We start from the raw sequence: 17,933 nt of genomic DNA on the forward strand, positions 1-17,933 counted from the left end.
GGCAGGAGTGAAGCTGGTGAACATGGTCACCCATCCAACTACTCTCTGTGACCAGCAGGACCACGCACCACCACACTGTCCTACAGCTGCTAACAGAGGATGTCAACTCTAGTTATCAGTTACAAATCCTCCTCACCTAGCTACAATGTGAACCCACTCCTGCAATGACCCCGACTTGAGTAAGCAAGATGGGTTCAAGGGTGGTTTGATCAGAATTTCATTTATATCATGGCATGTCAGATTGATTAATTGATGTGAGGAAAACCCAAACTTACGCAGGTCTTCGCTGGTTACCACTTTGGTCAAACAAACATGGATATGGTACTGAAAATCCTGAATTATGGGATTGAGAACCTGCGATCAAAGGATTTGGGCATGTCCGTCCTCTGCAAGAAATGGCTGCAGATTTGTTACAATCCAGACTGCATGAAACTCCCCTCAGATGAAAAACTCATCTCGCCAAAAATCAAGTACTCAGCCCGTTATGAAATTATCACTTTGTTTAAGATGTAATAACATAAATGACAATCTGCTTACTTATGCATATTTTTTGCTGGGCAATGTATTTCTCCAACTTCTTCCTGAAGAGAATCTCGCCCCCATACTTCCCCATGGTTCCATTGTCTACCAGCAGGAAGTAGGAATGATTGCTGTTAAGGACGGCTGAATTGGTTTTGGGTGAAGATACACAATGATATGGGACCACAATCTGAAATGAGAAGTCGAAATGTTGTCATCATGATGCAAAATACATGTATCATCATTATTTAGTCTAAATGACATACCTTGGGGTAAAGGATGTGTTCTTTTTTATCCTCAAAAAAGGTTTATATACATGTTAATGATATCAAGATCTGATATCTCCTCACAGACATACATGATTTGGTAAGACAAGGATGTTATTGACTGGTATTAATTTAAAACTAAATAACTTTTCATAAACCACAGTGAGCATGATGAAGTATGCATGAGTAAATAGAGACAGTGTCTGTTGACGTCATCATGCCTTATATAGCAAACATTATCCAAAATGGTGCCATTGAAAAATAACAAGTCCCCAAAATCGAAAAATGCATCACTTATCCACGAAAGTTGATATAACAGATGTGTCTTTCATTGGTTAGACTACATAAACAATTGTGGACTGTTTGCACTTGGTGGTGATCAATTAGTTCAATTTGACTGAATTCTAATTCAATCTAAATATATTTACCTAATTGAAATATAAAACCCCTAAACCACAATCTATCAAGCAGAGAAAATTGACAAATACTTCTCCTTGAAGGTAGGAATTAATTCACATTAAAGCGGAATCTGTGCTGTAAATCTTCTGCAACAGGAGATTTTAGACATAAGGATAAGCATCGGCCGGAACAATATGCACCGTGTATTTTTGCTGTCTGCTTTTCTCAGACTCAAAGTGATCAATAGCACAATAAAGTCAAGGAAAAGGCAAGACAACATTGATTTTATTGCGCCAAAATATAATTCCACTGACTCTGAAGTATCAAGAAGGTGGAAAGTCTCAAACCTTTGATCTCAACTTGGAAAAAGATTGGCTTCTCAAAGTATGATTGATAATGGTATAGGCATTCTTGTTTTTCAAAAGATTTCTCAAAAGAATAATTCCTCCAGTCATGCTGTAATTGATAGAGGATGATTTTCTTAGAAATATATATATTTCAGGGAAACCTATTGGAGTCATCCATGTAGAGTTACAGCACATTGTCACATACAGAATACTACTTTTGAAACTAGACAACATTTGATCTGGTAAAAGCAGTAATGTTGATGATGATGCTACAAACAATAAGTTAACCTTTTTAATTTGTCAGATTTGTTTGGGTATTGGAAACAACAGCTCCAGTTTCACGGATCATTGTGAGAATAAAAACATCCACGTAAATACGAGGGCTGGATGAAAAGTTCTGAGCCTAACTATGAAGGATGTTGAGTACACACTTAACAGTTTTCATGAATTAAGTCGAATAATGTCCATGCTTACAACTGCATTTGCATCAAACATACAACCAGGTAGACATTAACATAAGGTTGCGTTTTTCAATAATAAGCTGCCCTGATGCATGTGGAGACCTGGAAGAGATGACGTTCTTTTCCATGACACTTTTAAGAGGTTGGCAGCGGAGTTCAAGAGGGGAAACGGCAGCCTTGAATATGATCCGAGATCAGGAAGACCCCTTCAACTGCAGCCACTAAGGAAAATGTTAATAAAATACCTGACATGATTGTGGATGATCACGAGTCACCACACGTCACATAGCCAATACAGTAGGCATTTCTCATAAAAGTGTTGACAAAGGATTCAGGATGCTGGTTCCAAGGTTTATAATGACTGATTAGAAACACTCCAGCTTCAGCATCTCTTGTGAGCACATTTAGAAGAAGACATAGCTGCAAAGTGATAAAAGTCAAAGCAGTGGAAACGTCTCCTCCTCCGAGGAAGGCAAAGTCTGTTCCCTCATCTGGCAAGGAAATAGCTCAAGGTTTCCTGGGATTCCAAAGGAATCCTTCTGGAGGACTACCTCCTAAAAGGTCAGACCATTAAAAGATACTTGACAATCTGCTAAGGCAACTGTCTGAGAACGTCAAGGAATGCCGTGGAAAACTCACTAAAGGTTCCACCAGGACAATGCACCAGTGCAAGTTTATCACCATGGCTGCACCGCATTGCTGTCTGCATTCTCCAGCTTTGGCACTGTCATATTTCTACCTCTTACTAAACTTTAAGAAAGAACTGTTTGCCAAGCATTATGCAAATGATGATGATGTCATTTCCGCTGTGGAGAACCTATTAGCACAACCAGGAGAAAGCTTTCTACAATAGTGGGATCCAGGCACTCTAACATTGTTGGCAGAAGTGTGTGGACCTTGGGGGAGATTATGTTGAAAAGTAAATAGCAACCAGTTCAATGAACAAGGTCCATCACAGTTAGGCTCAGAACGTTTCAGCAACCCTTTGTATCTTATCATGTGAAATTACAAATATTAATGGTGACTGATGGAATGAAAGATACACATGATGAAACAAGGTGACACATGAAAACACAGGCTGACTTACAATGACATCATGACACATGGTGAGACACAGGGAAACATAACAAGTTGACACATGGTCACATATGACCACACAAGGTGACTCTAAACACAGGATGATGGAAGATCACACTTTGGAACACAAGACGATGCATGGTTTCAAAATGGCTTAATCACAAACTAATCCCAGTGTTGCAGAACGGACAACTCACGTCCCTCCCTATGAGGTCCTCTCTGTTCTCGACAATCCCCCAAGGGGCAATCCCAATGGCCACCACTTTGTTCCTGGCCTTAGTTGTGCGGTCACTGATGGCATCTCCAACATGTCGTGTCACACCTGCAACACGCAATGACAAACTGAACACATATCGTGACGCTCAATCACCATCACGAACAAATCACAACAGAAAACAATCTCTGATTTAAGTAAGGTTGTCATTATTTATTGAAAATTTGTGAGCTTCTTTTCAGTTTTAGTCATCAGTGACTGTCAACAACATGCAATTTCACAATGACATTTTTGACATTTAGAGGAAGAGAAGGGAAGAATTTGACATTCAAACCATGAATAGGAAACTCCTGCTGATTGTATTGATAGCAATATTTCAGCTATTTAATCGAATCTGGGCCTGTCGACTATCATTTTTTGTCATGAGCAGCAACCCACATCATCAGGCACAATGACTGGACTCAACCCGGTCACACTGTGATCACAAAAATCTCACTGTAGTCGGCATTTACCACAAGCATGGACTACTGGGGACCTATACTGAGTGAGTGAGTGAGTATGGTTTTAAGCCATTATTAGCAATATTTCAGCAATATCACAGCAGGGGACAACAGAAACGGGCTTCACACTTTGTACCCATGAGGGGAATCGAACCCTGGTCTTTTGCATCATGAGCGAATGCTTTGACCATTAGGCCACCCAATCGCCCTTCTACTACTCTGGAATTCAATGGTTTTTCATATACATTGGACAGTTTAAAAAAAATAAAAAAACAAACCACCAGCATAAATGGTAGAGATGATGTTACCTGTCTGCAGAGTAGAAGCCATCTTGTTTTCATGCAAGCATGCTAAAGATGGTGTCATAGTAAACACAACACAGGATATTCAAGAAGCAAAGTCCGCATGACAACTGACTGCACAGTTTCTAGATTATTTGATTTTGTAAATAATTACAAGAGACGTCATAGGCTTTAATTTGCTTAGGCCACTGAAGTTGAAAGAAAATTACAGTTGTAAAGATAACCACAGTTGAAGCAACATGCAGTGACGAGAATCAGGGACCTTTGGAAGACGAAATGAAATGAAATAACATTGTAACGGAACTGTGATCAATAGTCCTGTGTAGTACTCCATTGACAAATGTGCCTTTTTTCCAACACCATACAGTGTACATATACCAGAACAGCTGGCAAACCCATTGAAATAATCAACATAAAAGGATCATCAAGGCCAAAATGAGAATATTTGATAAAGCATTCATGGTTTCCTTTAAAGTCAAACATAAACTGTTTATATCCTACATATATATTTGCTGTTCCTCTGACATCTACAATGTACAATAGGACAGGCTAGAAATCCACTCATATGCCTGACTGTTGAAGTCATCTTGGACTTATAATTTCTATCTTGGAGGTGAGAAGTACAGGATTTGAACTAGTCAAATAATTCCATACTGCAGTATTCATGTAAAACTAGTGTCATGGCCCTGTAGCTCACCTACATTGATCCCAACAATTTAAACAAAGTAAGCTGTCATCATTGGAAGGAAAATGTATGCCAGATTTCACCTTTCTAGGTCAAGCAGTGTCAGAAGAAAATGAATAAAATCTAAATACTTTTTACATTTGTATATAGTTATCCTGCATTACTCTGTAATGCATCTACTGCTTACCTTATGACAGCAACAGAGCTGTGCGATGGTCCTGTGCTGAAGAAGAAAAGTTGTTCTCAAAAAGTCTACCGTCTAAAGACCAACCTCGCACAGCTGCCAAGTGAGTGAGTGAGTGAGTGAGTGAGTGAGTGAGTGAGTGAGTGAGTATGGTTTTACGCTGCTTTTAGCAATATTCCAGCAATATCATGGTGGGGGACACCAGAAATGGGCTTCAGACATGTCGAGAATCAAACTCGGATCTTCAGTGTTATGAGCGAATGCTTTAACCACTAGGCGACCCGACCGTCCCTAGATGCCAAGTGAAAAACAGATGTGACGTCACGAATCGTCAACAGCACCGATCGGTATTGCTGTCTATGGAAAGAAAATGAGAGTTGCAGAGAAGTTCAGGTAAAAATCAGTAAGAAAAAATTGGCGTGCGCTAACGGGCGTGTCAAAACAGTCAGGTAAGACTGGCTCTGGACAGGAGGAATTCATCATTTGCGTAGGGGCTTGGTCACCTGCTGAGCAATAACCATAGAACCCAAACTTCAGTGCAGTGAGGATTGTTCGCTCTCAGAGGATCAAGGTTACTGATCACGTATGCCTGAAGGATGACTGTGCGTAACAATAGAGATATGGTGCTGCAAAAGCCTTTGGTAGAGGACGTCTGGGATACGTGAACAAACAACTGTTTCCGTGTACCATGGCTAGTCATGCAGCATCGGATAAACTTTCTTAGTTCACTCACAGGGCACAATAAGAGTTTTTCCATATATTCAATCCCCATAATCATAGAGATTGTTGAAATGGTGAAAGACCAGTCAGGTTGTCCTGTAGCTCACTCTTAGCTATAGAATCCCATCATAGCCCAAAGTGAACTACTTGGAACGGAAACGGATAATAACGAGTGCATGAAACTCGCTAACCCTTGCTGCTGAGGCTCGAGCCAAGAGAAAAATTGTCTTCTTGGTGAGGTTGAAAAAGGATGGAGAGGCTCGAACGGAGGTGCACACAAACCCTGAAATACCACATTCAAATCCCAAGCAGGGGACGAAATTTGGCCTTCTGATCCTCAAACCTGAATGAGCGTAGGAGGGCCAAGCAAGCAGATGAAATCTGCCTGGCGTTGGGTGTGGCAGTTAGCTTTGAGGGTGGATAAGTAGGTTTATCTTGGCAGTGATAGTGGATTGTTTTCAGCGAGATGTACAAACCACCCCCTCGCCAACCACCAGGACGTGACCAAGATCAGAGCGAGGTCCTTGGTTGCCTTTATTTGTTTATCACCCTGGGAAGTTGTACAGGAGGTGGAATAGCATACACTTTTAACCCTTCACAGGGCTGCTAAATGGTGGTTCTGATGCGTGGCAAAGAGGTCATTATAATGGTTTGACAGAACCACTGATGCACCAGTTGAAATGCCTCTGGGTGGAGCCTCCACTTCGTGTGAACCACCCTGTCTGGTCTGGATAAAGCATCTCCCTGAATGTTCCGACATCCGGGGATGTGCTGGACTAGATTTTGTAGATGTCGTAGACAGTGTTGCAGAAGGCGCTAGCATAGTTGTAGGTGCTTGGGTTGTCACCGGTGCTGGGGTAGATGGCGGCGGTGATTGTGCATACATCACCATAGGTGCTGGCGGCTGGGACACAGGTGCATGCGATGGATACATTTGTGTTACTAACTGCTGCCACATGCACTGCATGAAGTTAGTATCCAGATGTCCACAAGTTGGTACCCAAAATAAACATAGCATCTATGTAAGGCGCCATAGGCTGTGCGTACATTGGAGATGCAGGCGGGAAAATGGGAGGCACATTAACAAGCTGGCCTTGAGGAGATGCAACTATCATAGATACCCCCAAAGCGTTCATCATCGCCGCAATCGGGGTAAACCATTAGGTTGAGGTGTCTGAAGGCGTTGACAGGTTAGAAGTGTGCGCCAGCGCTTGCCTGGTAGTAGCGCCCGTAATGTGCATGCAAGGGTCATAGCTGGAACTGTCACAGTAGAGGCCAGTGAGGCCTGAAAGTTAGAGACAGGTAAAGAACTTAGTCCAGTGCCTTGGTGCGTGGCGGTGGCAAATGAATGTTGATTGTCTCGAGAACAGTACGTAACATTCAACCCGAAGTAGAGGGTTGTGTGGTGATAATGTGGGGATTGATGGCAGGAAAATTGCTAGGAGTCCGACATCCTTCTAGCGTGATGACTTTTTACCACGACAGTTGATGCAACGCACAAGCATAAATTACGCATGAAAAATGAAGTTGTATTATGTAAAAGCAGACTTGCAACATGATAAAAAAAAACAAGGTTTAAATTGGAAAAACAGAGTTTATTGTGTTAAATAACAAGCGCATTGGAAGGCCACTAGCAGCTTAAAGTATTTATAATATATATACAATATAATACCTAGCCGGGAATTGAAAATTGTAATGACTGCCTTGAATCTCTAAGAAATGTAACATGGAAGCAAAGTGCCAACCACAAATTTGAGGACCAAAGGAAGACACAACATGTCTATCTGGTGACAAGCAGAAATGTGAAGATACGTGACGTCACTTCCGTTGATCACATGGCAGCTGTGCGAGGTTGGTCTTCAGACAGCAGACTTGTTGAGAACAACTTTTTTTCTTCAGCCTAGGACCATCCCACATCTCTGTTTCTGTCATAAAGTAAGCAGTAAATGCATTAAGGAGTAATGCAGGATAAGTAAAAAATTATTGTTATAATCCTAGACTGCATTTTCAAATTTAAGAGAAGGTAAAGGTCCAATGAAGGTCAATATTAATTGTTGGAACATTTAAGGATATCATATTATACTTCACATCTTAAAAAACAGACAAAGTAAAGGTCCTTAATAGATATGTGTTATCATTGGTGGAAACGAATTTCAGATTCATTAATTTACTGGTTTCTGGGGAGACGATGTGTACGGATGCAGATGCCAGCTGCCAGACAAGACCACTTGACCTTCAGTCAGGTGAGCCCAAAAAAATAATGAAATACTTGAGGAAACATCTACATTTTTAAATCTACAATCATGAGAAAATGTTTCATAGCAACCTATTGGCATGCTAACATTGTGTGAATACATATTCCTAACAAAATGCTAAAACAATTCTACACTATACAACCCTAAATCTCCCAGCGTATGTGAAACCATGAAGAGCATTCCACTGCGCTATGATAGCTAACATAATTAAATAAAACTGAGTGAAGACCAATACAAAGCTGGAAGCTAGATATATACCAGGGGAAACAGGATCTAGGGTAGGTACTGATCAGTGAAACAGGATCCTCTGTCACAACTGTGACTTACTGCTACAAAGTGAGAATTACATACCTGGGAGCACAGCTGAACCAATGTCTATTACAGGAAAGTATTAACAAGCATTCAGTATAACTGATGAACACGGCATGTGTGGGAAAAGAAGTTGCTTCAGGTTTTTCAGTGCTATGCTGTCCAAAGTCATAGAAATATATTGCAGTTTAGGTTCTGCACATTTTGCATAAGCAATTTTGACATTGAACAGATTGTTATTGACAATACAGGATCGATGTCATATTCCCATGTGACAGAAAAATGTTGCCTACCCTAGATAACTGAAAGAAAATTTCAAAAATAAATAACATGATCCCCTAAGCAAAGTTAATTATTCAGCAATAAAGTAAAAATCAGCTGCGTAATTTTGGCAAAGCAAGTTTTGTAAAAGTCGTGCACATAAGGAAAGTTGATAGCTTCTCTTAATTCATCCCAAAAATTAAAAGAGGATAATCAGTTTGCAGAGGTGACACAAACATCAGGATCTTCCTGTAGTTACCTGTATTTGTTCCACCTGTGACTATCCATGCTCCGGTTGTCTTGGCAGCCTTGAGGAGGCCCTTGCGAAACACTCGCTTCAGCTTGGGTTGGAGGTCAAAGTTGAGGATGCCACCATGTACAGTGATGAGCAACTTGGGTAAGTCAAGGCCCCAATGTTTTTGCAGGAGATGGAGAACCTGCTCAGGGCGTGTGTCAAAGCTGCTCAATCTGACATACTGCAAATTAACATTAAAGAGATGTAAAATTGGGCTTTGAAATCTTCATTGAAACACAATGTGGTCAGTTCCAGGCTGTCATTCTGAATCTGATATGTATCAAGTAAACACTTCTAATATAAGCAGCCAGTTAGATCGGCAGTTTTGAGCACCTGACGTTCCATAACTCCTGCAACGGCAAAATTCATCCAGGAATAGTGGTAGGATTCTGACATACATGAGAAGATGACTGATGATACAGCAGGAGTGTAGTGTGTATGGTGTAGGACTAGACACAAGTGGCCATTTTAACACTGAATAATACATTGTCTTTTGGGATGACTCCAGATACAAGCAGCCATTTTAACACTGAATAATGATTTGTCTTTTGGAAGGACTTCTGACACAAGTGGCCATTATAGTACTGAATAATGATTTGTCTTTTGGAAGGACTTCTGACACAAGCGGCCATTATAGTACTGAATAATGATTTGTCTTTTGGAAGGACTTCTGACACAAGCGGCCATTTTAACACTGAATAATTATTTGTCTTTTGGGATGACTACTGACACAAGCGGCCATTTTAACACTGAATAATGATTTGTCTTTTGGAAGGACTACTGACACAAGCGGCCATTTTAACACTGAATAATTATTTGTCTCTTGGAAGGACTACTGACACAAGCGGCCATTTTAACACTGAATAATGATTTGTCTTTTGGAAGGACTACTGACACAAGCGGCCATTTTAACACTGAATAATGATTTGTCTTTTGGAAGGACTACTGACACAAGCGGCCATTTTAACACTGAATAATGATTTGTCTTTTGGAAGGACTACAGACAGAAGTGGTAATTTTAATACTGAATGTTTCTCTTTTGGAAGGGCTGCAGACACAAGCAGCCATTTGAACACTGAATAATGATTTGGGTTTTGGAAGGACTACAAACACAAGCTGCCTCAGTCCAGTCAGACCACCTCAGGGGTCGGGTCCTCAGGTCCTTGTTTCGGATATTGACCTCATCAAGAGTAATTACTTGTATATTAATTACAGTTGGACAGTTACCAACATGTGCTTACACTTCTGCTTGTGTGGAGTCATGCGAGTCATTCTTGTTGACAGGATTGTCAGGTATCACCACAGATTAAACCTCCAAGGTGATTTGTTATTGAGGAGGAAGAACTTGTTTGGACTTTCATATATGATTAGGTGTTCACTTGGAAGTAACACAGAGTTTTCATCTAGTATAGAAAGAATACATTCTGGTAGCCGTGTCCAAATGACATTATTCACTTTATGTAATTACCTTACTTAACCACACACTCCCAGGATGCCTGTTGGGTTCAATACGGAATGTCTAATTATTCTTGACTCATACAAACATTCCAAAAAGTTGTTAATGCAATCAAGTGACAAAGATGACCTGCTTCTTAAATTTCTGAACTTTTTTCTTAAACCAAAACCAACCGTCAATTGTATCTAAGTGAATTCTTGCTCAACTATCCCTATGGTGTAAATCTACATACACATAGATCAAAAACAATTTCCCAGGGCAGTCTTCCTAATTCCATTTCCTTAATCTAACTGCCTGTTTCAAAGTAGCTAAACAATTTCTAGGAAACACTCCATAATGACAGCACAAAGGGGCAATCTCAATTTGCACTAGTTGTCTGTACAATAGTCTCCCTCTCTATTCCCTTAGGGTGTTAAGAATACCAATCAGCATTCAACTATCCCCTCGCAACAACTATGCCCACACATCATGCATTCCTCTTGCATAAATCTTTTCTGTCCACCATCAGTTTATCCACAAATTTAATTAGTATGTTATTGCTCTAATATGAGATCATGCCGAAATGTTTGCATTAGCCTACACTGCCATCGGAAACAGTACAGATTAACTACTGTTCCAAGGTTTCAATATTGACAGTAGTTGTAGAACATATGTCCACATACACCCTATGTTTTGCCACAGTCATACACATTAAGTTCAATTCATAATCCAATAAGCTGTGTTTGTCTTTGATGTGTTTGAGTTTCCCTTATGAAATAGCCAATTGCTTTTCTTTATTTGCTTATTAATTTTTTTAAGCAGTCTGAAGAAAGATGAGAGTTTTTCGCATGACAACTTTTAGTGATTTACACTCAGTAATCTGCCAATAGTGTACATCCTATTACCGGATCTGTTATCTAAACACTATTAACCCGTTACCCATAGAACAGATCAATTTTGTTAAAAGATCAATTATTGCTGTTGTTTTAATGTTACTACTGACCAAATTTTGTTATTCCATTGTACATAACTTAACTCCTCTTATGTTTATAATGACAAATAGTAGTGTTTGAATTAATTTCCCAACAATATCTGAGTACTATACAAAACATACGAACAAACATAATTTGTCAAGTCACCAGAATCATTTCAAACCGTCACAGGAATTTCTAATCCCCTGTTCAAACATAGTCTATGATTTATGTGTTCTTGTATCTGGAAGAAATCAAAATTGTTTTTCCTAATTTGGGGGAGAAGGGGTTTGCTGGTGTTAACACCGTCATTCAAAAAGTCAGTAATCTATCCATACATGCTTAGTTCTTCATGGGCAAATTCCAGATTGAAGTCCAAAGTTGACTTGCATGATATCTACTGAAAATTGGAATCGTTTCTTAAGATGAACAATTGACTCGCCTTTGCATGTGTTTGTGATAGGGGCCACTGGTGGGGCTGGATACGCTCACCTTTTCGTGTACACCTGGTATCATCACTATTTGATAGTGATTCCTGAACACCTGCTTATGATATTATACAATGGACTTTGTTTTCAGCAGAGATTGCTTATAGTTACGGAATGGTTTTGTCGCTTCTATATTCAAGTATAAATTGTGCAACAATGTATATCATAGTAATCTGGACAAGATAAGACAGTTACTGTAAGTCCAAATGGTGTATAATGCCACGTTCAAGATTATCATGTTTGCCACAAAAGGTGACTATGCTTGTCCTAAGAGGCGACTAACGGGATCGAGTGGTCAGGCTTGCTGACTTGGTTGATGCATGTCATCCTATCCCTCATGATGTCAATCACTGGACTGTCTCGTCCAGACTCAATTATTTACAGACCGCCGTCATATAGCTGGAATATTGCTGAGTGCTGCGTTAAACAAAAAATAAATGAGTGAGTGAGTGAGTATGGTTTTACGCCGTTTTTAGCAATATTCCAGCAATATCATGGCGGGGGTCACCAGAAATGGGCTTCACACATTGTACCCATGTCGGGAATCGAACCCGGGTCTTCGGCGTGACGAGCGAATGCTTTAACCACTAGGCTACCTGACCGCCCCACAAAAAATAAGACAGATCATAGTGTTTGAAGTGTTCACATAAAAAACATGCTCCCATTCCTATGTTCCTTTACTTATTTCCATCAGAATGAAGGAGGATGACAAATACTTCTCCCAAAGAAAAAAAGTAAAGAAACTACTTTGTCTCAAAGTAATGCCGTCATTCAAATTCTTGACATGACTTCACTGAGGTAATCCAATTTATCACACAGAGATTTTTTTCTTTCTTTCCAACAAAGTCAAGGAACATGAATGAAATGTTTTCTGACTGACAGAATTTAGCCTTTGGCAATGTATGAACATTTTCAACAGGTTCAAAATACTTAAAACATCTTAAATACATATCTGTTAAAACACTTTTAATTTGCTTATGATCTTCAAAACCATGACGACAGGCAACCCTCAGGAGGTGATGCAGGACATTCCTGTGCTTGACTCCATCGCTTCCCCAGTGAGGAATTGTTGACTTATTGGTCAAAGTCTCTAGGTTCTTCCATCAGTCTCGGTTAGGGCTCATGAGCAGCTTTTGTCTTGCCTAGACCTGGACAACTGCTTAGTTAGGATTCAGACACAATTCAGTAGTATATGGGAAGCTTACATGTTTCTTCTCAGACAGAAAAACATGCAGCTAGACTGAAACATAGGAAGTTAACCCCACCAGGGCTGACCCACAGGGACCAAAACACACTTGAGAGCTACACTGACACATGGCAAGATGACCGTTTTAGATCTAACCTACAGGGACCAAAACACATTTGAGAGCTACACTGACACATGGCAAGATGACCGTTTTAGATCTAACCCACAGGGACCAAAACACACTTGAGAGCTACACTGACACATGGCAAGATGACCATTTTAGATCTAACCTACAGGGACCAAAACACATTTGAGAGCTACACTGACACATGGCAAGATGACCGTTTTAGATCTAACCTACAGGGACCAAAACACACTTGAGAGCTACACTGACACATGGCAAGATGACCGTTTTAGATCTAACCTACAGGGACCAAAACACATTTGAGAGCTACACTGACACATGGCAAGATGACCATTTTCGATCTAACCTACAGGGACCAAAACACATTTGAGAGCTACACTGACACATGGCAAGATGACCGTTTTAGATCTAACCCACAGGGACCAAAACACACTTGAGAGCTACACTGACACATGGCAAGATGACCGTTTTAGATCTAACCCACAGGGACCAAAACACATTTGAGAGCTACACTGACACATGGCAAGATGACCATTTTCGATCTAACCTACAGGGACCAAAACACATTTGAGAGCTACACTGACACATGGCAAGATGACCGTTTTAGAGCTAAGCCACAGGGACCAAAACACATTTGAGAGCTACACTGACACATGGCAAGATGACCATTTTAGAACTAAGCCACAGGGACCAAAACACATTTGAGAGCTACACTGACACATGGCAAGATGACCGTTTTAGATCTAACCCACAGGGACCAAAACACACTTGAGAGCTACACTGACACATGGCAAGATGACCGTTTTAGATCTAACCCACAGGGACCAAAACACATTTGAGAGCGACACTGACACATAGCAAGATGACCGTTTTAGATCTAACCCACAGGGACCAAAACACACTTGAGAGCTACACTGACACATGGCAAGATGACCGTTTTAGATCTAACCCACAGGGACCAAAACACATTTGAGAGCTACACTGACACATGGCAAGATGACCGTTTTGGAGACAAGCCACAGGGACCAAAACACACTTGAGAGCTACACTGACACATGGCAAGATGACCGTTTTAGAGCTAACCTACAGGGACCAAAACACACTTGAGAGCTACACTGACACATGGCAAGATGACCGTTTTAGATCTGACCCACAGGGACCAAAACACACTTGAGAGCTACACTGACACATGGCAAGATGACCGTTTTAGATCTAACCTACAGGGACCAAAACACATTTGAGAGCGACACTGACACATGGCAAGATGACCGTTTTAGATCTGACTCACAGGGACCAAAACACACTTGAGAGCTACACTGACATATGGCAAGATGACCGTTTTAGATCTAACCCACAGGGACCAAAACACACTTGAGAGCTACACTGACACATGGCAAGATGACCGTTTTAGATCTGACCCACAGGGACCAAAACACATTTGAGAGCTACACTGAAACATGGCAAGATGACCCTTTTAGATCTAACCCACAGGGACCAAAAAACAATTGAGAGCTACACTGAAACATGGCAAGATGACCCTTTTAGAGCTAACCCACAGGGACAAAAAATCACTTATCCTTATCCAAATTTATGATGAAATACTTGTATAAACATTCTTCTGAAAAAACCTAATGAATGTCAAGAATAACTGAAAATAACATGGAAATCAAAGGGTAATGACCTGTACATGTGGCATCTCTATGACCATCTACCCAAAAACCACGTTGTGGGGGGCCCAAGGTCCACCTCAGTACCCTGCAGTAGTAAACAAAGTCATTTCTCACATAGAAAGTTACTTGAAAATGTGTTGCTAAATTAGTCTGACATTTAATCATGAAAAGGGAAATGTTATTCTGGGGAATGATATACATTGGCAATTTCACAGATGAATAAATGTAATCCAGTCTGTGTTAAAATACTCATAATATACCTCTTAATAGGTCAAGTCTGAAATGGGTCAAACACGTAAAAACACAATTTTTCCACATTCGAGGATGTCAAAACAATCATAAGTGAGGTAAATTCAATTTGTTCCAGCATTGCTTTCATGTCTTTTAATAAAGAGTGACATAAGCTTTTATCTTGAAGTCAACATCAGAACTGACAGAAAGGATTCCATTAAAAATAAATCACAGCAATTCCAGAAAGTACAAACTGACACACACAATTACATACACGTCCAACAGCTGCAATCCATGTACCTACATAACGCGATGATGTACACACTCTCAAGGACCTGTGTCCAGGAGGATGTGTACAGCCAAGAATAGTCTCTTTTCCAGGACAGTGCCCATTCATCACTGATTACTCCCACAAAATGCTGCCAGGAACATCATCCAGGGCAATAATCTTTAGGATAAAAATTACCGTCCCTCCAATCAAGGGGTACTGGGCTTGGATTGTGACCCATAAATGTGGTGTAACCATGTATCCCCCAGGAGCTATCATAATGAGCCAGGTCAACCCTCTATGTCAGTAATAATATAGACCACTTCCAGCGATGTCCACCAGCGACCCATCAGTCAACATCAGATTAATCCACAGTGACAGGCAAGTCAATATAGGCGTCAAATGAAATCAGTATACTTCAGTCATGACAAGCTAATATTCGGCAAGACCAGAAAATAACTCTAGTGGGGATTTACACGTCTGATCGGGCAGCCATTGCTCATATTTTCTGTGTTGGCCATCTCATTATTGCAATGAAGATACTGATGAGAATGTGTGTGCAAATTACAGGAGCTGTTCAGAGGAAAAGGTAATGGTTTCTATCACTGAATTCGTCCTGGTCTCCTGGGGCATACAAACGGCAACAGATCGATTCAGTCAAGGAGAAACAAAATAAATTTCATTTAAATGTCGGATGATTGAATATGCCCTGCGTCTACTTATAGTAATTCTGACAAGATCTCAATTCTTTACATCGTTTTGTGAATGAAAGTATTTTTTCTCTGATCATTCAAATATAAAATTTCAGCAGAAGTCTAACTCTTCACAGTATGAAGTTGTTCAGATGTCCTAAAAATGGAAATTATGCATTGATGATGGTTCCAGGAGAAATGTTGTCCCTTGCAGATAAAATTTACAGCTTTCTAGTGCTGGAATTATATGTTACATGAGTGAAAGTTTCCAACTCAGTTAATGAAATCCATTGGAAAATCTCTTCACGTTATGCAATAACTGGTTTACTGCAGCAAATCAGAAAGTTTGTAAGAATTGTTACAATGACATATTGACCAACAGAAAAAAATATTTCTGGTGTTCTCATCTATTTGTCAGTAAACATTTCAGAGAAGATGGATAACATTTGTGTGACAGTCATGCTCAGTATTTTACATTTAAAAACATAGGCAAATGAATTGAAATAATCTGAGATAATGCCTTTATGACATGGTGTTCTAACACACATTTGAATGAAGGAAATCTTGAATTGGTTAAATGTCATAGAATTGAACAGACTTTACGAAATAGCCTAGTACCTGTTTCCCTAGCCTTCACTTATTATCAGACATACTGGTTTAGGTTTGCATTCCCAAAGCCAGTGTATCATATCTAGTCAAACCTTCCCCAGTATCTCAAAATGTCTACTGATAGTAACTCATCCAGTGCTAGAGGAATATTTTACCATCCCTCTTGACGTCATCTACAGATATGGTGAAAAGAACATGTGGATGGCCCCACTGTTGTCAACTGGTGTGACTGGTCCCTACCCAATTACTTAGCATATATATACAGCTGCAATACTGGATGACTGCCATTCCCATGAACCGAGATGTTAAAAACATACAGGGAAACCTCCTACACGGAATGTCTTGATTGCATATTGTTGAACACATTACACTACTCTGAGGCGGTGCTCCTAGCAATAAACACGGCTTGTCAATACAATAATTTATCATTGGGAGACATCTTTGTAGTCATTGTTGACCTATTGCTCTGGGTAAATAGACAGTTTAGCAACCTAATAAGTGATCAATGACCGGGATTACAAACTGATAGTGTTGTAACACAAATACAAAAGACATCTGTAAGAGTATAATGGGCTGAAACTGCTCGGTCAGCAGTAATCATGTTACACACAGAATCAATTCACTGATGACAAGCCTCCATTGGGGTCCTGAAATAAACATACTGTCATGCTAGAGAATATATAAATGAAATCACTTCTTTCATTTACAGTTCACTCCTGTAATATATCTTGCAAAAGGATATATCTATTGAAATCCTATGAATAATCAATACAGCAAGCTAGATTCATGCCTATAACTGATATTCCTGTAAAACTATCACTTAACTAATTCCATGAACTGCCTCCATGAATTCCCAGTTACAGGGCCAAGTTGAGCTCAATGGGATTCAAGTTCCCCCTCAAGAAATAGTGTAACCAAAAAGGAGGATTGCTTCATCTTGGAATGTTTGCTTTTCAAGTAAAGTTTATTTGCATTTGCTTCAGATATTTCTCATGTGTTTATCTAAGGTTACAAGGATTTCAATCGATAGTTTTATTGGTGGTGCTGATTCTATAACCGTCTTATCTTGAACAAGTTTGCCCAAATTAATGTTAATCCTGCATCTATCATCACTGCTCGCTGCATCTCTCTGAACAGATATCTCACAGCACGCTACTGACAATACATGAGTGATCTTTTCAACTGGTCTTCTTTCACTAATCTGCTGGATGAGCTGGCCAGCTGGCCCAACCTGAAACTGCTATATGTAGCAAGTGCATGCATCATGTGAACTTGTCATGTGCTGAACTTACATTGCATGATACAGTACCACTTACTGACAGTTAACCAAGGGCATCTTCACCTTCATCTGTCAAGTCCTCGCTGGTGTATTGATAATAAATCTTTTCGACTAAACAATGATATATCTATTGTTCTGAAACATATGTTCCGTGATGCAGTGATA

The 17,933-nt window shown here is 40.1% G+C and overlaps 1 protein-coding gene across 7 annotated transcripts in view; it reads right to left on the bottom strand.

Annotated features, from left to right (window-relative positions):
- LOC139473971 (transient receptor potential cation channel subfamily M member 3-like) overlaps positions 1 to 17,933 on the bottom strand; it is a 265,126-nt gene that overhangs the window by 72,110 nt on the left and 175,083 nt on the right. For 4 of the 7 annotated variants that reach the window (XM_071256853.1, XM_071256851.1, XM_071256844.1 and 1 more), the window contains exons 5-8: positions 8,759 to 8,975; positions 8,281 to 8,304; positions 3,267 to 3,391; positions 538 to 709 (exon numbers count right to left, since the gene is read on the bottom strand). In XM_071256853.1, the coding sequence (XP_071112954.1) occupies positions 538 to 709; positions 3,267 to 3,391; positions 8,281 to 8,304; positions 8,759 to 8,975 (538 nt within the window). The remainder of the gene's footprint in view (positions 1 to 537; positions 710 to 3,266; positions 3,392 to 8,280; positions 8,305 to 8,758; positions 8,976 to 17,933) is intronic. The other 3 variants (XM_071256840.1, XM_071256857.1, XM_071256868.1) reach the window with 1 other exon arrangement.

The sequence above is a fragment of the Haliotis cracherodii genome, unplaced genomic scaffold (genome assembly GCF_022045235.1).
Source record: "Haliotis cracherodii isolate W230 unplaced genomic scaffold, xgHalCrac1.p SCAF_1, whole genome shotgun sequence".
In the NCBI taxonomy this organism is placed as follows: domain Eukaryota; kingdom Metazoa; phylum Mollusca; class Gastropoda; order Lepetellida; family Haliotidae; genus Haliotis; species Haliotis cracherodii.